General features: G+C 27.1%; 1 protein-coding gene and 2 long non-coding RNA genes across 5 annotated transcripts; 2 read left to right on the top strand and 1 right to left on the bottom strand.

Annotated features, from left to right (window-relative positions):
• Positions 1-1,995: 1,995 nt before the first annotated feature.
• On the bottom strand, positions 1,996-9,679 carry LOC8261168 (protein DETOXIFICATION 41). 2 transcript variants are annotated; one of them, XM_048370812.1, is made up of 8 exons: positions 9,282-9,679; positions 8,182-8,726; positions 7,535-7,621; positions 7,392-7,448; positions 6,712-6,848; positions 3,051-3,169; positions 2,876-2,962; positions 1,996-2,240 (listed from the first exon to the last, which is right to left on the bottom strand). In XM_048370812.1, exons 1-8 carry the CDS (start codon positions 9,588-9,590, stop codon positions 2,169-2,171), a joined length of 1,413 nt encoding a protein of 470 aa, XP_048226769.1. In that variant the 5' UTR covers positions 9,591-9,679; the 3' UTR covers positions 1,996-2,168. The 2 variants fall into 2 exon arrangements, with proteins under 2 accessions (XP_048226769.1, XP_048226767.1); XM_048370810.1 differs by having other exon boundaries at positions 6,712-6,950; positions 9,282-9,677.
• A 5,071-nt stretch (positions 9,680-14,750) lies between these two features.
• Positions 14,751-19,760, top strand: LOC125369100. 2 transcript variants are annotated; one of them, XR_007214593.1, is made up of 3 exons: positions 14,751-15,075; positions 16,755-16,981; positions 19,601-19,760. It is a non-coding gene; the product is annotated as an uncharacterized LOC125369100 (long non-coding RNA). The 2 variants fall into 2 exon arrangements; XR_007214591.1 differs by having other exon boundaries at positions 14,752-15,075; positions 19,612-19,760.
• A 26-nt stretch (positions 19,761-19,786) lies between these two features.
• On the top strand, positions 19,787-21,620 carry LOC125369099. The gene is made up of 3 exons (XR_007214590.1): positions 19,787-20,255; positions 20,661-20,726; positions 21,374-21,620. It is a non-coding gene; the product is annotated as an uncharacterized LOC125369099 (long non-coding RNA).
• The last annotated feature ends 847 nt before the right edge of the window (positions 21,621-22,467 follow it).

Genomic DNA, 22,467 nt, shown 5'->3' with positions numbered 1-22,467 from the left:
TGTTTATTATTTCAACATTTATGATTGGTAGTAAATTTGAAAATTTAGAAATTACCAAATATAAAAATCTTGGAAATTATCAATTAAAAAAAAAGGCTATCAGAAGTTAGATCGAAGACTAAGTAATTAGCTTTTATTTGTTATGACAATTTTTCTTATACAAATAATTTATTTGCTTTAAATGCATAATTCATGGCAGTTACTTTACATATTGGCTATAGTGAGTGGTTTATTGTGGACTTGGACTGGGCACTTGTGAAATATTGCCAACAATTTGAAATTATTTTTTATTTGTTTGATAAGATATTGTTAATATTGCCTTCAACTTAGCCCAAATCTATTTTGAAGTGATACATGAAATAAATCTCTTACACCAACGTGTAAGAGCTTACATATAAAAGTTGTTAATACTTGGTCACCAAGTTTCAAATGGTTATAATTATGTATTCTAACACATTGGTGTTCAAGTTTAAAGTAGTTACAATTATGGTCTTTTATGATATTGGTTATTGAATTTAAAGGGTCATGAATAGGGTTGTAATTATATATTTGGTATCTAAATTTGTTAAGAAAATAAAAATTGAATGGTTAAATTTTTAAAATTAATAATTAAGTGTAATAATTTATAAAAAGATAATAAAATAATATTTTTAGCAAGTCGTACATTCTAAATATTAACATAGAATTTTTTATATTAAATGAGATAAAAAATAAGAGACGCGTGTTAATGATGTGTTGCGAAAATAATAAAATAACAGATTTATCCATTATATACAAATGTATTTTACCAAGTCATTAGAATTGTATATTGTAATCAAATATTAGAATTCATGATATGGAAATTATAAATTATAATTACTAAATTAGGAATTTTAGAAATTTGGATTTCTAATTTTTTTTATTAGTCCATGACTTTCTCATCATATAATGCTTCTGATACAAGCAAAGATGACCTTCATCCTTAGTCTTTTTCTTACAACAAAGATACAAAGAAAGAAGTGAGAAATGAGAAAAATAAAAATTAGAGAAAGAGTGTTCAGGAAAATAGAGGTTTTAAAAACATATATTAAATAAAATTTAGCTTAAGGCCATATGTCACTTGTAAAATCATTTTAGTGCTTGATGTGTTCAATAATTTCTGCTTTCTTATTCATGTCCGTAAGAATTTAAGAAAAATTTAAAGATTTCTGATTTTTTCCTACATGGTCATCAAATTTAAAGTGATCATAGAGATGACTTTCTAGTGCATTAACTACTAAGTTATCTTATTCTTACTTTATTTTTTTGGTTTAACCTTGTGCAAGTGTGTTAATTTCTTTGACAAATATCTTGTGAGGTCCCTTTAAGTTTTAGTCTCTCCTTTTAAGTCCAACAATATTTATTATGTACAATTAGAGAAGTGAGTTTATTAGGTGTGTTTGAGTTCAAGGTTTTTAGAGTTATTATCTACATTTGTATTTTGTAAACTTCAGTTTATTTAGAGGATTTTACTTCTTTTCTCACCCCTGGATGTATGCTTACGCCGAACCACGTAAATTTTTATTTTTATTTTTTTCTCACTTTATCTATTTTCTGTCTAAATTATAATTTTCAAATAAATATTTTTCTACATCACTTGAAATTTCCTTACAGTTTGACTACAGATATTTATTTGGAAATTTCTTTTCATGGGAACAACAAAACTCGACATGGAGAAATATGACAATGGCAATGTTTGAGGATCTGAAGTTGCGCTACTCATTACCCTGGAAGGAGCTTCAAATAGAGAGTGACTCATTGAGTCTCATCACTCATATGGCTCCCAACTTGGCCAAACTAGCTGTTGATTTGCCTTTTGCTGTTTCTTCTTCTGTTCCTCTTGCTGCTGTTGAACCTTTTCTTGCAGCTGGTTTAGCTGCCTCTTAATAGCAAGCTCCTGTTTCTCAAAAAAAGATTATTTATGATTTTGGCCAATTTATAATTTTGGTTCAAATTACATAAGGTAAAATGGAATAATTTATATCATATGACTCTTTTTATATTAATTATAATATAATAATCCAACTATGACTCTTTTTCATACACTATTAGGTAGCTTGTAATGCTAATTAAGAAAATAACGAAAAACTTAAAACAAGCCTAAGGTGTGTATCAAGTATGTTGCAACCCTATGATAATATCTAATGTCTTCAAGCATTATTCACCATCGAGTCCAAGCTCTCTCTTGTAGACTCCTTTAAACGTTCAGCAGTTTTTTCAACCTGTAAAAAGAAAACAATGTCAGTCACAGTGCCTATCGTCTGTATTTAATCAGATAGAATATGCACTTTCAAAGCATCACAGGGACATCCTTTATTATGCGGGCTCCTATTAGTGTCTGAGCCGTTTTTCTTCCAAAAAATCATTGTTATTTGAAATCGAATTGAATAAAATTTAAATATGATTTGTTGTTAATTGAGTTGAACTCAAATTTAAAGTATCCAAATAGTTAGACAGATTGAACTCGAGTTCTTAATACTTAATTTGATAAGTTTGTAAGCCTAATAAATTTTTTATTATTTTACATACTAATAGATTTGTATTACTATTTTAGATAATTAAGTTAAGCTGCCTCGAGATCGATAATATCGAATATGTCATATGATATTAAGCTTGAGTTCAAAAAATAAAAGTTGATTAAATTTAAATTGAAATTTAAATTTTTAAATTAAATTAAATTTAAATTTAACAGTATTTCAATTCAGTTCCATTCGATCGGACTCTAATTATGGAATAACTACTTTCACTCGGTAAAAAACTTAAACAATGGTTGTAAAAGTGCACAAATACACTCGCCTATATTGTGTATATTTATATGTTCCAACATAATAATTGATGAATTAAAATAATACTTCACCTCAGCATCCCAATTTGTTCTTGAAGTTATTATAATTAAAGCCACTGTCTGGAAAAGAACTCCAATAATAATGCCCCACCAAATTCCCTGAAATAAAAGAAAAACAGTGCCATGCTTTCATTGCTATATATCATGAATCAGAAATGTTGATAGGGATTATGCTCTGGAAGCTTACTGCCACTCCCAAACTGGTTAAAAAACCAAGGACACATCCAATGGGAAGACCAATGACATAGTACGTAGTTAGGTTAACATAAGCTACTACAGCCTGCCATCCACTTCCAATGGCCACTCCTGCCATTCAAAAGAGAAAAATAATTATGAGCTCAATATAATTTATGATAATATTGGATATTAATTACTATTTTAATACCTATCATCATAAAATTTATTTATTTTAATTAATTAATTAATTATATATGTCATATATATATATATATATATATATATATATATATATATATATATAATTTTTAATTATTTATATAAACAGAAATTATAAAAATTAATCTTATTTTATTAAACATATATTATAATGACTGAAGTGGGAAATTAATCTTATTTGTCATTTATGTTTCTGATTGAGGATGTGATATTGACATCTTTCATTTGGCATCTCATATGATGCTGATGTGTTTTATTAATTGATTGATAAGTATTTTATTTTTATTTTTTTATTAATAATAAATATATGGTTAATATGTTTGTATATTATAAAGAAAAAGTATTTATAAAATATAGAATAAATTATCATATTTGAATGCCTGATAACGAAGGCAATACTTGATAGTGAATAAATAACTAAATATTATTATTGATAAAATTAATGTAACTTTTTCCAATACTTTTTCCCTAAACGTTAATTCTAAAGATAAATATAATCAATTAGTTATTGAAATTTAATTTAGTTTTTATATTTATTTAATTGAAATTTATAAAATAGATAGAATTTATTTACAAACTCAAAGTTTATATGCTTTGAATAAAGAAAAAATTGATTTAAGATTTTAAATAATTATATTTATGTTGAATTAGTTATAACTAAACTAATATTAATTTATTAATAATATTCCATAACGTTAAAATTTTTCTTTTAACTCTATTATTTTTATTTTTTTTCTCTTTTATATTTTTTTTTCAAATAAAATAAATTCCTTAATGGATTTTAACAAAAAATAGCATTAAAAATAGAGTCGTTTACATAAATCTCCTTTTTTTACAAGTCAATAATATTTTTACTTTAGAAAAAAATACTTACAAAAATTCTCTTTTAAGCTGATTTTTTTATTATAAAAATATGTTTTTAATTTCCAACTATATTTCACGCATTTTCTTAGTACTAACATTTTCATTTCAATTTTTTTTGGCATTTTTTCATACTTTTTGCTTTACCCATTTATTTTTAAATTTTAAAACTTACTCATTTTTTTATACTTTTTCTAAATTTATATTATCAATGTAATTATATTTTTTAATTAGTTAAAATTTTTAGTTAACTAAAAGATACCTTGATATCTTGAAGCTCTAAAATTGCTATGGTAACATGATTTAACCACTATTTGCCTTGAAGTGCTTTCTATACCTTACTTATTTATTAAATTAATCTTTTAAATAAATATCTTTTCAAATTAAAACATTATATTTAAAGCAATTGTGAAATATATTTTTGAACTTCCAAAAAATATAATAGCATGTGAAATAACTTATTACTTCCTTTTCTTTTATAAATTTAATTATTTATTATATTTTTATTTTATATTATTTTACACTCATTTACTTTCATAATTTAAATTAAATAAAAATTACATTTATCACAAATTATTTAAGATTTTCATATTTTTTTAAAATAAAAAATCTTGAAGTAATAAATATCTTAAAATAAAAAACTAATATATCGATATATTTTGTGTTACTTTTCTTCTTGACAGTCTTTTTTCAATTGATTATAGAATTAACTATATTATTTTATAATTTCTTTATAGTTATTGTTTTATTTTTTTAATTAATAGCATGAAGATCTAAGCAAATTAATTTTTAGTTGCAGTCGTGACTTCAATTTTTTTTAATTATTTTTCGCATCAATAAAACAAAGAAAAAACAACCATAATCAAGCATAAAACAATATAAATATAAATACTAAAAATAATTTCTTAATAAAAAAATTAATTTCTAATATTTTGAATCTTCTTCAAAATTTAAATAATAGTTCAAGGAACTTAAAACTATTTTTTCAATAATAGGCCAATTTCTAATATTCTAGATTGTCTTCAACATGTAAATAGCAGTTCAAGAAAAGAAATAAAAGGCATTTCTTCATACATCTGAAATTCAACCAAACATCAATTAAACAATAACCAAATATCAACCAAAAACCAACAAAATTGTTTAATTACAGAAAGACTTAAAATAAATAAAAAACAGTAAAAATTTGGCATAAAATCTCTTTTAAAAAGTAATAATATTTTTTTATATAATAAAAAAAACTTTAATGAGAGAGATCAAATAAAGAAAGCAAAGAAAAAATAGGTTGAGACCCATAAAAAAAAAATACTGTTCAAGAAAATAAATTGAAGAAAATTATTCATAGATCTGAAAATCAATCAAATATAAATTAAATATCAATCAAACGTCAACCAAACGTCAACTAAACATCAATAAAATCATTCAAAGTAATTAGTTATATAATACAAAAAGCACTTAATTTGATTTTTTTATATTTCTACGACATATTTTTTTGGAACAAATTCTCTTTTTCTCTCCATAAAAAAAATGTCGATCAACTTATTAATTCAGCCTATGATTATTTTTTCAATTTTGTTATATATATGTATTAAAACAAGTAAATTACTTAAGGTTATTTTTATGAAGGTATATAAATATTGAATATAGTTGGGTTCTTGTTGCTTATTACAACAATATAAATTTTTATTTTATTTAAATTTTTTAGTGATATTTTATTAATTTAATATTTTTAAAATATTAAATATTTTGAGATATATGTAAACGTGCTAATTTATTTTTTATTAATTATATTTAAGTTATTATATTTCTCTTAAATTATTTTATTTTAATATTATATTTTATTATTAATTCTACTTTAATTTGCACAGTTACCTTATTATGAAAAGAAACCGTAATACTTGCACAAATACTAAGAAAAATTTAACCAATCTCAACATACTAAAAAACTAATAAAAAATTATGCAAAAATTTCACTAGATGATTTAGTAGAAATAATAGATTTTGAATGAAACATCAGCTGTTTAAAATTACAATGAAATACATAAAAAAATTAAAATTGACAAATATATATAAGCATATAATATATATAGAAATCTCTCAAAAATATATTATATGATTGTTTTTATAAAAACTGATGTAGGTGTAAATAAAGATATCATAAAATTAAAAATAAAATTTATTTTTATACTAATATAATTATAAATTAAATTATATAAAATATATAAGATAAAATTTTAAATATAAAATTAATAAAATGATTATGCATGAGCAAATTACTAGGCTTTGCCGTAACTAGAAAGTAAAAAATGAAGGATTTCATGATATGTGACTATTATTTCAAATGATGAAATTAATCCACTGAAATCAAACTTTACTAATTTGCTGGGTCACTTCAAGTAGTACACTGAGCAGCGTAAAACTATAATGTTAAAGCTTCAAAATGTAACAAAACAAAATAAGAGAGATTTTTACAATTAATTCTAGATTAAGGCATTTCTCTTGAATATATCTTGTGGTGAATAGACTCATTAACTAGTGGCCCAATATTCATATCCTAAACATATAAATGATGGCATAAGAATTAAGAGTCTTACCTGAGAGAATAGGTTGAACACCATTGAGGAAAATAGAGATAGCAAGTAATGGAGTCAAATCAGAAACTGCTTCCATAACCTCAGAGTCTGTTGTAAAGAGTTTGCTCAATCCAACTCGGAAGATCAACACAATGGCACTGAAAGTTATGCTGATAAGAATGCTAGTTCCATTCACTACTATCACACAAAATTTGGCTACCTTTGGATGGCCTGCCCCTAACTCATTACTTACTCTAACACTGCAAAGTCAAGTCCCAAAATTTCACAATATTATCATAGGCCACATGCTTAAAGTAAATAGATATTTTTCTAAAATCAGATTTGAGAAAAACAGTTTATAATATTAAATTAAAAAATTTTCAAACCTGCTTTTTAATACCCAACTGTAATTTCAAACACACCCTAACTCATTCTTTAGCTATATTAATTCTATATTTGGTTGAAACCCATTAATAAATTTATTTTATTTGAAATAAATACATGAAGTAATACTATATTTGGTTAAAATCTATTAAATAATTTATTTTATTTGAGATAAATATATGAGAAAAAATAAAATCGAATTAATAAAGTTGAAGAAAATATTTAGATATTATGAAATATATTGATAAAATAATGTAAAATTTAATTGACCGACGAGGCTAAATATGAGTTGCATATGATTAATATATCTCACAAACCTTGTAGCTGCGGCTAGACCCAACATAAATTGCATGTCCCAATTCAAGTAATTCATGCTGGAAGAATTACATTCTCAGATTAGAATATTCAAGCACAGGAATGAGAAGATAGAGGTGGAAAATGAGGAATAATTATAACATACCAAATGGAAATGGAGTCTAATGAGATTGTTGGGTCAGGGAGTAGGCCTGATATGAGTACCATTCCTTGGCTATACCATATCTCCAAACTGCATCGCCAAAAGTTAACAACATTAAAGGTCATTAGTGACACATACTATATATATTAGAAAAAATATCACAAAATACTTATGTTTTTTTTTAAAATTTTTGTCTTTTATTTTTATTATGTTAAAATATTAAAAATATAATATTTTAAATTGTTTTTAAAATTTATGGTTTTGATTGATTTTTGAATTTTTTTCGAATATTCTTTTATTGTTTTTGGATAAAGCGACTGAAAAATAATTAAGGAAATAATTAAAAAAATAACTGAAAGCAACTAAAACTATTGAAAATAACTAAGAAAACCAACTGAAAATAATTAAGAAATTATTGAATAACAATCAAAAAATAACTGTAAAACATTATACTGTAAATTTAAAAAATAAAAAATTGAAAAAAAAAAAACAGTATTTTTGAGGAAACAAACATTTACACAGAAAAAGTGATATTTTATTTTTGTTGGTTTTAGTATATTTTTGAAAAGCTGTCTATATTTACTGACTGCCATAAAAAATAGGATATAGTGTGAAGTAAGTAGTAGAATACAGTGACTTAATTTTCAGACCAAAGCATGACAGCAGAGGCAACAGTAAGCCTGAAATAAGGCCAGATTCCTTTGAATGCACTTAAAGATAAGCCAGTCCAAGTTTCCTTGCAAGATGGGCTAAAAACAATGTATAGTCCACTTAAGATGACAAGAAGCCACCAAGATAAGCTTAGTGTTAAGGCTGCTCCAAGAAGCCCATAATCCAACACATAGACAGCAAGCCATGAGAGGAGAATGTGAACCAGGAACACCCCAACAGACATGTATGCCAATGGATTGACAATGTTCTGTGCCTGAAGAAACCTCTGCATAGGGCAACTCATTGCAAATGCATATATCTGGGGGATCAAACCCCGGGCGAAAGTCTGGCCGTGCGCGGCGATGCTCGCAGATTGCCCCATTGCTAGAAGCACTGAGCCTGAGAACCAGTAAAGGAATGTGAGGGGGATTGCTGCTCCCAGGTGTAGTACAATTGCTCTTTGGCAAATGACTCCCATTGCTGAGTATTGTTTTGCTCCATAGGCTTGTCCACACACAGTTTGGACAGCACTGGCCATACCTAGCTGTTTTTTTTTTTTTTTTCATAGTAACTTTTTATTACATGTAGAACAAAATTAACTTAATTGCCAAAAAAATCTTAATATGTAGTTTTAAATTTTCTAAAAGTTCAATATTATACTTTAACATTAATTTTATTTTTAGCCTCCAATAAAATTATCGGCCAAATTTATTGATGTGGTATGAACTTTAACAACTGAAAAAATGAGAGACTGAATTAATACTCCAATTACTAGAATGTTATTGTTTAAACATATAAAAATTAATAAAAATTCAAATTAAGAAAAGTAATATTAGTATTATGTGCTTAAATAATAATATTTTATAATAGGATGATCAGCAATTTTAATATTAATTCAATTCTTTTTTTGAATTTATATTACGTAAATAAATTTAGTTGATAATTTTACCGAAAATCAAAATTGAAATTAATATCAAATTATAGTACTGAAATTTAAAAATTTAAAAATTACATGCTAAATTTGATAACAAAGTCAATAATATATTATAAAATGCATAGCAAATTAGAATCCTCGTAATTGAGAAAAAGACAAACGTACCATAATACCATAAGCAAGACCCTGAATTCCTACATTAGCAACAGAAGCACCGGCAAGCTCAACAGAACCCAAATGGCCAACAAACATCTGGGTAACAAAACTAAGCATGAAGTTGAAAATAGAGGCAACAATAGAAGCAGCAGATAAGAACCAAAGAATCCTTGATTCCCATGCAACAAGACGAGGCCACCATCGAATTGGCAGTGTTCTCTGTTCCAAGAATTCTTCGATTGCAGATGAAGATATGTTTGGTATTCTTGAATGTGAATCAAGTCTTGGTAACAATGATTGGTACTCTATTGAACCCATATGAGTTCTTTTTTTCTTGTCCTTTTTCTGCAGGTTATAAGACACTTGGTATGATCTACATAAAGAAGAAAAAGATAATGGGTTGATATTTATATGTTCATATGATATTTTTTGACACAAGTGAAGTAAGCATAAAGTTACTATGTTTTTTAGCTACCGGTCACTGCTAGGAAGTAGATTGTAAGAAGGGTAGCTAAATCTAACTCATGGACATCTTTTTGTCAACTAATATATTAAACTTGAAAATTGTAAATGCTTTCCATTTGCTTAGGCATAGACACGTAGCAATGACCTCGGTTCGAAATCAGAATTGGACCGTTAAAAGCCGATTCTAATTTTGATCTGATTTTAATTTTATTCAGTGTTTTTCTTTTTATAAAAAGAATTATATATAAGATTATAATATAGCTCCTTAGAAATCGTTTGGCAACTTAAGCAGCTTCTCTATTATGAAAATATATTCAAATTAAAATCGAACCAACAATTTTGAGTTTCATCTCTAGAAAAGAACATCATAATAGAACTAGTTTTTCTATAATGATAAACCGGATGGTTTCGGTTTGATTTTAGACCAGTCCAAATAAATTTGGTTATGGTTCCACTAGTGCTGAGCATGGATCTCGGTGATTTCCGCCCGAACCGAATAACCGTACCGAAAATTACCAGAACCGAAAAAACCGAAAGTTTTTATAACAGAATTGAACCGATCTGAATTTTTTACTATTACGGTATGGTACTGGTTCTTTAATAAAAACCGTACCGTAACCGTACCAGAACCGATCCGTCTTGTACTGATCCGGACCAAACTGTAAAACCGAATTTTTTACATATATTTATAAATAATTATTTATATTATATAAATAATACATATATTAAAAAAAATACATATACTCTATAAAAAATTATTTTATATTTATCATTTATATAATTCAAGCAATTGTTATCGAAATACAAAAAATAATACATATTAAAAATAACTATAATACTATAATATACTTTATACTCTATAAAAAATATAAGTTATATATATTAATATGTCACATAGTATATTAATACTAGTAATCTAGTATACATACTATAATACTAGATTTAAAATTTATTTACTATTTAGAAAATTTTTGACAAGTTAATTAAAAAATTACTTAATTTAATAAAAAGTTATATAAATTAGTAAAAATTATAAAAAGATATTATTATATAAATATAATATTATTTACTCTATATTTATTAATAAATTAGTTTTTAATTATATAATATTTTTATTTTAAGAATAATAATATTAATTATACTAAAATTATTAATTTATATAAATATTAAAATTAAGAAATAAATATTTTAAAAATAATTTTTATATTATTATACTAATAAAACTTAAAAATTAAATATTTAGAAATAATTAATTTATTAACTATTAAAATATTATAAATTAATATCAAAATATAAAAAAATATTAAATTATATTTATAAATTTAATTTTTTTTTTGAAAAGGATCAAACAAAACTTGAAAAAAAATTGTCAAAACATCTTTTAATAATATAGAAATTCTTTAGTTCCTACAACAGCGGAGGTCCTCATTTGTTGTCAAGATTGGTTTAGAAGTTCAAATAAACCTATCCAACTAGAAGAATCAATAGAAGATATTGAAAGCATAGAGTCGGGTAATATTTCTTTACTTCTTACATATGTTTGTTTATTGTTGATGCTGTTAAGTCTTATTGACGTTATTTTTTATTTTTATTATAGAAATTATTCAAGATCCTGAGATTGGTGAATCCCTTATGGCCAAGATTAAATGTGGAGTGCTAATTTTGAGGGGAGGTAATAACATTCCTTTGCTAATTTTGGACATGTATTTTAGTGCTACATAAAGTTTGTAAATTTATTTATTTTAATGATTGCCATCTGTAAAATATTTTTATACTAGCAGTAATATATATTGTAATGGTTTGTATTTGAATATTGAATGATTTATTGTATTTGCAAGTGATTGAATTGTGAAACAGGTTGTTCAAGAATGTGATTGCAATTTTAATTCAGATTTTCATGCTACTTTTTTTAGGTTGGTAATCATATTTTCTCTAAATGTATTTGATTAAAGATAAGATTAAAGTTGTGTTTTTAAAATTTTTTAGAACCGAAAATAGCACCGAACCAAACTGTATTGAACCGTAAAATTGGTACAATACGGTATTGGATCCTTTTATGTTTGGTACGGTACTGGTACCTTCAATTTTAAAATAACCGAAGTTTAGTATGGTACTGGTGATTTATAAATAACCGAATTGGACCGATCCGTGTTCAGCCTTAGGTTCCACATTGGTATGGTACTGGTGATTTATAAATAACAGAATTGGACCGATCCGTGCTCAGCCTTAGGTTCCACGTTAGCCTGTGGTTAGGCTACTTAAAATTAATGTATGAAAGAATTGTAATATACACTATTGTGCTCCATTCGGTTAATAGATGAATGTTGCACATAATATCCTTAAAGATATCAATCATACTTGATTTCATGTATAAATATATTTTAAAAACAAAAAATTTAAGTAATTATTATGCTTATGATATTATTGTACATAGACTTCTTTCTCATCATATTAATTTTATACATTTTTATTTTATTTGTTCCAGTCAGATAAATTATTCTTTTAAATTTGATTTATAAAAAAACTAACTTGACATATTATATATATTATAGTTCTATTTATAGACTAAGCTCTTAAAACCAAATAGTAATCAATAATTATAATAATAAAATCTAATAACAATATTTCCTAATGCGTTATTATTAGATATTCTCAAATATATTTCCAATCTTCCTCTTAAATAAGATATTTCTCTAAAAAATCAAACATGACCAAATGAAGAAACTATTTAATAAAATATGATAGTTAAAAATTCTGATTAAAATTGTTCTTGCATTATTCTCCCCCAAATTGGAATTGGCTCAATATGATGTTTCTTTTTGCATGCAAAATATTTTTTAAGTACTTTGAACTTTCTAATTTTCTTTATAGTATTCATCCAGTCAGTCCAATGATATTTAACACAAAGTATGTAATTTAAAAATTGCATATATAAATAAGAGTCGTTCTAATGTACTATAGATGTACTTTACCATATAAATTAAAATTAAAATTAAAATTATTTTTATTTTTATAATTTATAAAAAAATAATTAAATATTAGATTAATCAGTTATATATATAGTACTTAGTTATTGATTAACCAAATATTTTATTTTTATTTATTAAATTTTTATCTATTTCTAGAATTTAATCAATGATATTTTACAACTATAAAATTCATCTATATATTTTTAATTTATATAAATAATTAAAAATTTTATATAAATTAATTGATAATCTAATTAATAGAAGAATGTATAAAGTTAACTAATTATTTAAAATAATACTAATTAATTATCTAAAAACTAAAAATATATTTATAATGGCAGAATGCCAGAATAATACTGTAGCAAAACTCTATAAATAGGTATGCATAATAATAATTTTCTTGTCTAGTCTATTCAAGATAAGTATCATATTTTACTGGCAAATCTCTATTAACATTTGGAATTATTTCTTTAGTATAAAGTTAAACTTGACTTTGTAAATCTTTCACAAAAGCACTTGTAAGTGTTTGTTGTTCATGGGGTGATAAGATTATTGTGTGTGCAGAGAAGGGTTGTAGGTGAAAGCTGGGGTCACCTAACTCTTTGTTTTGGCAAAATAGAAATTTGTGCGCCCACTATTGATGTTTATTTTGAGAAAAGCATTAATCATTTATTATTTATATTAAGTTTATATCAAATAAAGAAGATTTTATACTAATCTAAATTAATCTAATTTCATCTTCTTTAATAAAAAGAAAATCAGATAGTTGAATATAAAATCCCAGTTCTCTCTCTCTCTCTTTTTTTTTTCTTGTTATTTACCATAATTATATTTTTTGTCCAATACTGATCTAAATCAGGATTTTTTTATTAATTAATTTTAATAAATAAGTATTAATATATTTTTTTAAAGAGTTTTATAATAAAAAGTATTGAGTTATTTTTCTATAGAATTCATAATGTATATAAGAGTAGTGAAGAGAATGAGAGATTCAATTAGATATTTAAATAATTAGACTCGTCAAAAGACACCTATAAAATTAATATGTGGAAATTTGATTATTTTTTTAAAGTTAGAAATTTTATAATTGAACTTATAAACTTTGATTATTTAATATATTGTATTTAGCAAATTAGATAAACTATTTAATTATTCAATTTTTTAAAACATCTTATTAATTTTTATTTTAATAGCCTGTTTGAATATACTATTGTTTGATAGAAATTTAATGTTGAACGTGCTATGTGTGTAAGGTACACGGGCCATTAAAATTGAATTGCACTTTAACTTCTATAATCAGATTAATTGTGAATTCTTAAGCACCTTTACCACAATTTGTTTAGATCCTAATTGAATACCATTGGAAATAATATGTTTGATGTAAAAAATAAAATTGAAAGTAAAAGCTAAAGATTTTGCTTGAAAGAACATGGAATTGTATTAATTATAATATCAATAGTTTTGAAAATTGAAATAATAATTTGAAATTGACAAATTAAATTGAAACAAGACTTGTATTTGAAAAGTACAAGAATTGAAATAAACAAAGCTTGAGTAATTGAAAAAGCTTGAATGAGTGAAGAACTTACTATAGAATTTGTTTGTTATGCAGTAGTTGTTGATGTTGATGTTGATTTTTGTCCCCTGTTCATTCTCTGCTTCTACTTTTTATAAAGAGTTTGAAGTTCTACTTTTCTTGGGGAATATTTCTTTCTTTTATGCCGTAGAACCCCATTATCTCCTTCTACTTGGGAAAGTAAGAATAACTGCATATATAACTCCTCCTATTACTTCACGTGTACAATAGTTATCTTTAATTACTAACTAATTAAGTTACTAATTAATTAAATTAATTAGATTAATAATTATGGGCTTCAGGCTTGGGCTTTTACTTTACGGGCCCAAAAGAAAAATAATCATAGGCCAAACAATTGCCCTTCTCACAAGTATTGGCAAGTATTAGCCAATTACACATGTAATTTAGCTCCATTCCATTCCACTGTATCTCCTCTATTTAATACATGCAGCTATAAACAAGCCACATTTTCTTCTCTTTTTTTTGGATTTCTCTCTACAAGTGGCCCCTTTTCATTATAGCCACCTTGCACCGGAAAAGACACCAACTTACTCTCTTCACATGTGTAGCCACCTTTCATTAATCGCACGCTGTCAAGAAGGATAACCATCATACTGTCACCGCTTGTTCGTCTGCTACTACTTCTTCTTCGTTCAACGATGCTGGCACTACTTCAATGCTCTTCCCTTCACCAATCAGACAATCTTCACCACTGTAAGCTTTAACAGAGAGCTAGCTGGTTTGATTCAAACCGAAACTCATCTCCTTTGTGTGTGACTCTTTGAGTTAATTGGTGAGATTCTATTTGCATAAATTCTTGGTAATGGAAAATATAACCATTTGCAAAAGAAAAGTTTTTTCAAGTTTATAAGAGAAAAAAAGGCTAAAAATGTTTTTTTTACCTAAAATATTTGATTTTTGTGTATTTATTTATTGGATAATTGTGTATAATTATATTTAAATTGCTAAAATAAAATTTAGGATGTAGCCTGATACGTATGAAAAAATTAGTTTTTTTCTTAGATTAGATCCCTAAGAATATTTCCAAAGGGGCTCTAGATCCTTAAGTACTGAATTTACTTGGGGATCTAGAACTCCTTTTTTTTTTTTTTTCTGGATTGGATCCCCAAGAACATTTTCAACTTGGAGCTCTAGATCCCTAGTACCCAATTTACTTAGGAACCTCAAACTCTCTTTTATTTTTATTCTTTTTTTTTTGTTGGATCCCTAAGAACATTTTCAATTTGGAGCTCTGGATCTCCAAGTATTTAATTTACTTGGAGATCTCGAATGTTTTTTTTTTTGGGTTGGATCCCTAAGAAAATTTCCAACTTGGGGCTGTGGATCCCCAAGTACCCAATTTACTTGAAAATCTTGAACTCTTTTTTTTTTTTTCTGGGTTGGATCCCCAAGAAAATTTTCAAAGCTCTCGAATTATAGTATTATCAGTTAACTCGAGGACCGATAGAAAAAATTAGAGCACCAAGAACTAGTTTTACTTAGGGATCTCATATTAAAATCCAATCAGTTCCCTAAAAACAATTCTAATTTGGGGAGGGGTTCTCGACTCAAAATACTTTTAAAGTATTATTCGGTCCCTATGATCATTTCCAACTTGGGGAACTACTTGAAGTTCCACTTTGAATATTTTAATAGCATTCCTTGAGGAACCATATATTTCTAGGACCAATAACATATTTAAATCATAACATGCTTATTTCCACACCTATACAATCAGACTTTTATCATTAAAATTTTTAACAATTTAAATAATTAAAACATGTGCATCCATTTGTTTGTTTTGTAGTTATGGATCAGGCTTAACCAATCATCAGTCCTCTTCTAGAGATAGAGTTCCTTTTCGTGCTGTTATTGCAGCATTTTGATTTTTTTATTAGAATGAATTGAACTTTTTCTCCTCTTCTATCTGTTATATGTTCTTTGCTCTTACTGAGAGAATGGCTTCAAATCATTTGCCACTTCATGCAAGCATATCACCTTACATACAACACACATGTACTACAACTATATCATTTGCATCATGCAACCATTCATTCATGTAACCACACCAATATACCTCTCCACGCTCTTTTAACTATTTTGCATCATGCAGCCATGTATCTTGCTTTATCCTATTATTTCTTTCTTATTGGCTAGCTGTATCACAAATAAAAATACATAACTATAGAAAAGAGTGGCCATGAGGCCTACTTTTTATTAAATTTCAACTAATGGCCCTAAAATCAACTTATAAGAAAAAAATGAACATAAAGTAGAAAAATAGAATATCTTAAGAAAATGGATATATTTGGCCTCACATAATCATGAAAGCAGTGGAAATATTGTCTTAAGGTCATTTTTATGGTCGTAGGTCGGCCTTATACTCTAACTTCTCTTTTTTTTTATCATTTCCTACATGGTGGGAAAATATTTCTTCAAGTACCTCATACTAATGTACCTTATGTGTGGTAGAATGGGCTTGCCATCATAAGGGCTGCGAGCAGGCGAAACTCCTCTTGGTAAGCCTTCATCTCTCCTGTGAGGGAAAACATATCTCTGATATGGAATTAGTGGAGCTTGGAGTCTTGTAGCATCATTTTCCTTCTTGAAACTAGTGGAAGATTGTCCTTATTGCTCTACATTTTGTCCCACTGCTTGTGACAAGACATCATAGCCTTGTGGCCTAAGACTTAATTGAGGTAAAGTTGAAGTAATTCTTATAGCAGTGTTAGTCATAATGGTGCTAAATTGCTGTATCAAATTATTGGTTACTTTCTTTTGGCTCTCCATAAGATTATTATGAGTCATCTCCATATTCTTGGGTGCAATCTCTACTTACATCCTGAAAATATTAATTATAGAGTTATCAGTATCAGAAATGTTAACTAAATATAAAACATCATTCTGCGCCCCCTCCCCCCAACAACAGTATTTCCTGTTGGAGGTACTAACGCCTCATGTAGCTGAACATTTTAAGGCGGTTATTGCTTCTTTCAATCTGTTCCTCTCATCAGCAGTGACTCTGATGTCTTGAGACTCCACAACATCTTTTTCAGTAATACTTCTAGTTTTGAGGGCCATGAGAATTGGGTTCGCTAGGAATGCTAAAATATATTTAGTGAAAATTTGATGCTGAGCGTGCCATGTGTATAAGGTACATGAACCGTTGAAATTGAATTGCACTTTGACTTTTATAATCAGACTAATTGTGAATTTCTAAGCTCCTTTACCATAATTTTCTTAGATCCTAATTGAATACTGTTAGAAATAATGTGTTTGATGCAAGAAATTAAATTGAGAGTGAGCTAAAGATTTCTGTTGAAAGAAAATTGAATTGCATTAATTATAATATCAACATTATTGGAAATTGAAATAATAATTTAGAACTGAAAAGCTTGAATTGAAACAAGACTTGTATTTGAAAAGTACAAGAATTGAAATAAACAAAGCTTGAGTAATTGAAAAAGCTTGAATGATTGAAGAACTTACTTTAGAATTTGTTTGTTATGCAGTACTTGTTGTTGATGTTAATGTTGATTTCTGTCCCCTATTCATTTCTTGCTTTTGCATTTGTTAGAGAGTCTCAAGTCCTACTTTTCTTAGAGAGTGTTTTCTTCTTTTATATCGTAGAGCCCCATTATCTCCTTCTACTTGGTGAGATAAGAATAACTGCCTATATAACTTCTCTTATTACTTCACGTGTGCAGCAGTTACCTTAATTACTAACTAATTAAATTAACTAATTAATTAAATTAATTAGATTAATAATTATGGGCTCCAAGCTTGGGCTTTTACTTTACGAGCCCAAAAAAGATAATCATAGGCCAAACAATTATATATTATTTTAATTAAATAAAATTGTGTTAAAAATTATGTATTTACTATTTTAAATAAATTAATAACCTCAAGTAGTGATAAAATCTCTCGACCTCAACTCGGGTCAATGTACTACTTGAATAATTTCACTTAATACATAAGATAATAAATTTATTTGGCTTATATGTATATATAGGCTTTACTATTTATTTATATAAATAATAACTTGTGAATTCTATGTATATGCAGAGTAACTTTTGATCATTTTCTTATTTATAACTCATACATGAATCTTGATAAAAATATATAAACAAATAATTAAAAAATAAATCCTTTTAAATTAATAAATATTTATTTATTGATAAATTAATAGAATATTCATTGATAAATAAATAATTATGTAATAAATAATAATTTTTAGATATAATAACATTATTTTATAGAAATTTTATTCTATTTTGATAATTATTTGGATAATGAGTTACATGTGGATTATCCGAAACTCTATAAGTATGAGAATTGATTTAATATATATCACTGATATGGATTTGGGTAAGGTATAGGTAGATATACATACTTTTAGATAATGACAAGGGTATAATTTGAAAGATACTCTATCCATTATCATTTCTATGCAAATCCATAATTTTTTTGAAAATTTCAATAGATATCTTTTATTTTATTTAGATAGATATTTAGATTGTTAGAGAGCTTGAAAATTAATTATACTCACTGTATTCTCTATTATTTGAACTAATAATGCCAAAATTTATGAAATATTAGCTTAGAATTGATATATAAATATAAAAAAATAACAATTCATATGCAAGAAAAATATGATTGTAACATCTGGAATTTTCTTTTAATAATAATGATATAAGTAATAATTAATAACAAGTTTTATTAAATTAATATTACTTTATTCTTAATTAATTTAATTGGGTGATTTAAAATTTAATTTCAATGCTAGATAAAAATAAGAGAGTCATTTTTTTCTATATCTAATTTGTTTGATTTTTAAAAAATTAATTAAGTAAATTCCTTGGGCAATAAATTTATTTTTGGTCACTTAATTTTCTCCCCATATGAGTGTATCAATTAAATTCTATATTTGAGAGTCATGAAAGAATTAGTGAATAATATCTTATAAAAGAATTTATTTAGGAATGATAAATTTTAATTAGCAAGTGGTGTTGACTTTAATTGAAAAATAGTTAGTAAGTTGATTAATTAAGTTAATTAAGTGTTAGGATTAAATTGACAATTAATTTTGGAATAAGAATTTAAAAAATATAATTACTTTAATTTGGGGTTTTAAATGAAAATTTGCATGGTTGGTAATTTTGTAATTAAATGTGTTAGTAAGGGTATTTTGATAATTTCACATTTAAAAGCAAGGGTAAATAAGTAATTCTATATTTTCAATAATTTTAATTTTTGGCTCAAATTAAATAGTTAAGGGCTAAATTGAAAAGCTAAAGAAAAGTTGAAGGATTAAACAGAAATTTTGCAGGACGAAATAGTAAAGAAGAAAAATTCAAGGAGCAAATGTCGATATAGAGAAGAAAGAAAAAGGAAAAGAGATCGGGGAGAGGAGATTGCACGGAGGAGAAGAAGGATCGGCATCCGTGGCAGACTATCTGGGCACCATGAGTGGGCCGATGAAGCAAGCGGCGAGGAGTGGCGTCAGAGAAATGCAAGGAAGAGAAAGGGGCAGTGGCTATCAACGTCGTTCTGGGCATTTTCGGCGGCCAATAACGACAATTTTGATCCTAAAATGACCGATGAGTTAATGGCTTTCTTTTAAAAATAGCGGCGTCGGCTTTGGTGGCTAGAGGAAGGAGTTCCGGTGAAGTAAAGGCGGCCAGGATCTCGTGCTTTTTCGGCGAGTTCTGGCAAGGGATGATCGATTAGAGGACATATCCGGAATCCCCTCAGCTCAAGCTTTCCAATGGCACCGGTTTCGTGGCGATTGGACTCCGTTTGAAAATTGACGGCCGAGATCGTCTGTAAATTTCTTCGTATGATCGGAGGTCGGATTAGAGGATCGGAAGCTGAAATCATCATCAGCACGTTATTTCAAATTCGTGGCGCATTTGGATCGTTGGTCCAACTCCGGCGGCTAGAGGCAAGTCGACCGAGTGATCAAGCGTCTCGGTAATTTTCTAGCCAGTAGATTTTAGAGTTTGTTGAGAAAATTATGTGATTAATTATTATGTTGAGCATTAGAAAAATATTGTGAGGATTGTTAGTTAAAATAATTAATTGTCGGACTGTCTACCAATAATCGTGATTTGTGATGTGTGGCGGAGTCGGGAAAATTAATAAAGTCTTGGTGACTCGACTCCCGTTAACTAAATTATTAGAAATTTGAAGTGTTCTCTGGCAGGTCCTGGACCCGTTATACGGGGGGTAGATGTCCGTATTTAGGGGAGGTTCTACCGAATTTTCAATAGAATTTACCCAGATCGAAATTTTTAGACAGTTAATTCTAGGAGTCTAGACCTAAGGTTATTTTATTAAATGTTTTACTTTTTCTAATTGAATTGTGTCTGTGATTAGATAAATCCGTCAGTTCGGTTGGCTCCACCCGAGGCATCGAAGCAGGGCTAGGAGGTCATCAGAACTGTGAGTTAAAGTCATATATCTATTTATATGTGTCATGCTAAGATTTTACGTAATAGTTCTGATTAAATAATTTAATATCTTAATTATTTATTTAATTACTATTCATATATGTGTCATTTTCTGTATCAATGCTATTGTGAATACATGATGACTCGGGATGAGATGGCAGTAGAACATGCCACATGATGAGTTGCATCAATTTGAGACATATAGTAAAAAGGTAAATTTAAAAAGATAAATTTAGGACTTGCCTTGGTCGAGTTTAACTCTCTGGGCTGAGTAGAGTGAGTTCCTGAGTCCCTCGTCGAGCATTGCTCTATAGGCGCTGGCTTTATTGAAAATTTAAGTGACCAGACTGGATTCAAGAACCCTAGTCGAGCTTCGCTCTCTGGGTGCCAGTTCTATTGGAACGAGAGAGCCGAAAGGCTAAGACTGTTTAGTAATGGGGATTAGGGTTCTACTGAGGTATTCTGTCCCGTAGTATGTAAAACTTATTTTATAGAAGCATGGCATGACGCGTCTTTTTGCATGACTTAATATTTTGTTTTAAATCAAAAAATATTTTATTGAAGTGTTTGTACTCATTTTTGGATATATGATTTTAACTCATTCTCAAGGCTGACAGTCTCAATTTCACTATTTTCCAGGTGTTGTTAGCTTTTCTGCAGTTCTTTTCATTTAGCAGCCCGATTCCTTCATCTTCGGGTTAATGTAACTAATTTTTAGTATGTTTGAATTTTAAACTTTTAGAATCTCCGCAGTAGAAATTTCAGACTTTCATTTTGAAATTTTATGTAAATTCAGGTCTTGCCAAATTATGCTGACAGGCCGAATTAAATATGTAGTATCTGATGGCTAAATGTTAATTGTGGAATAGAGCTAATGGTTTGAATCCGGATTGCAGTTTGATTAAGTTAGTGAATGGTTAGGCTTACTATGAGATTTGGTGGCCTTAATCCTACCCATTCCCTAGTGCTAGTCACGGGCTCACAGATCGGAGCGTGACAATGATGAAAATAATTTAAGACAATAAAGGTTCAATTTACAATCCTTAACGAACTAATTTGATTGTTATATTTATTTATTATGATGATTTTTTAAATCATTGCACTACTGAAATTCTTATTTATTTTTAATTACATAAATTATTTTTAATTAATTTATAAATTAATAGCATAGATATAATTAATATGCTTTCTAAAATTTAAAATATTATTAAAATACTATTTTTAGGATTATTCTTATTTTTAATAATAAATTAACTTATTAATTAAGAAATAATTATATAAAAAATTATAGAAATTGTAACCAACATAATTTAGCATCTATAATATATATAAAGAATGCTAAATTTTTCTATGAGACTTCACATGGCAGAATTTTATTAATTCATATCATGTTATTTTCTAATAAGAAAATGACACATGACATATTTATAAAAGTGTTAATTATAATATTTATAAAAAATATGATATTAAATGTTAATAATGAATATGGTAAAAATTTATGATTTATTTAAATATAAGACTTGAAAGAAGCAACCTTACTAATAAAGGTGCTTGTTGAGTAAGGCCGGCTTTAGAGCCCAAGCCCCTTTAATATGATGAGAAGAAGAGGCCACCGCATACGTTTACTCTTGAATTAATTCGTGAGATTTGCGATCGCTCTTTCCCCCCGCCTCGTTGGTCCTCCAAATCCCCTTGAGTATTCATATGTTCTTAAAAAATAATTATAATAAGTA

This window comes from Ricinus communis, chromosome 1 (assembly GCF_019578655.1).
Source record: "Ricinus communis isolate WT05 ecotype wild-type chromosome 1, ASM1957865v1, whole genome shotgun sequence".
NCBI lineage: Eukaryota > Viridiplantae > Streptophyta > Magnoliopsida > Malpighiales > Euphorbiaceae > Ricinus > Ricinus communis.
Note: the sequence above shows the minus strand (reverse complement) of the source record. Positions and strands in the feature narration are given on the sequence as shown.

Coding starts and splice junctions, on each gene's coding strand:
- LOC8261168 (XM_048370810.1), bottom strand. CDS start 9,590: ATGGGTTCAATAGAGTACCAATCATTGTTACCAAGACTTGATTCACAT. Junction 7,622..8,181: donor GCCTCTGCTGTCATGCTTTG/GTCTGAAAATTA, acceptor TTGGCGATGCAG/TTTGGAGATATGGTATAGCC. Junction 7,449..7,534: donor TTAGACTCCATTTCCATTTG/GTATGTTATAAT, acceptor TAATTCTTCCAG/CATGAATTACTTGAATTGGG.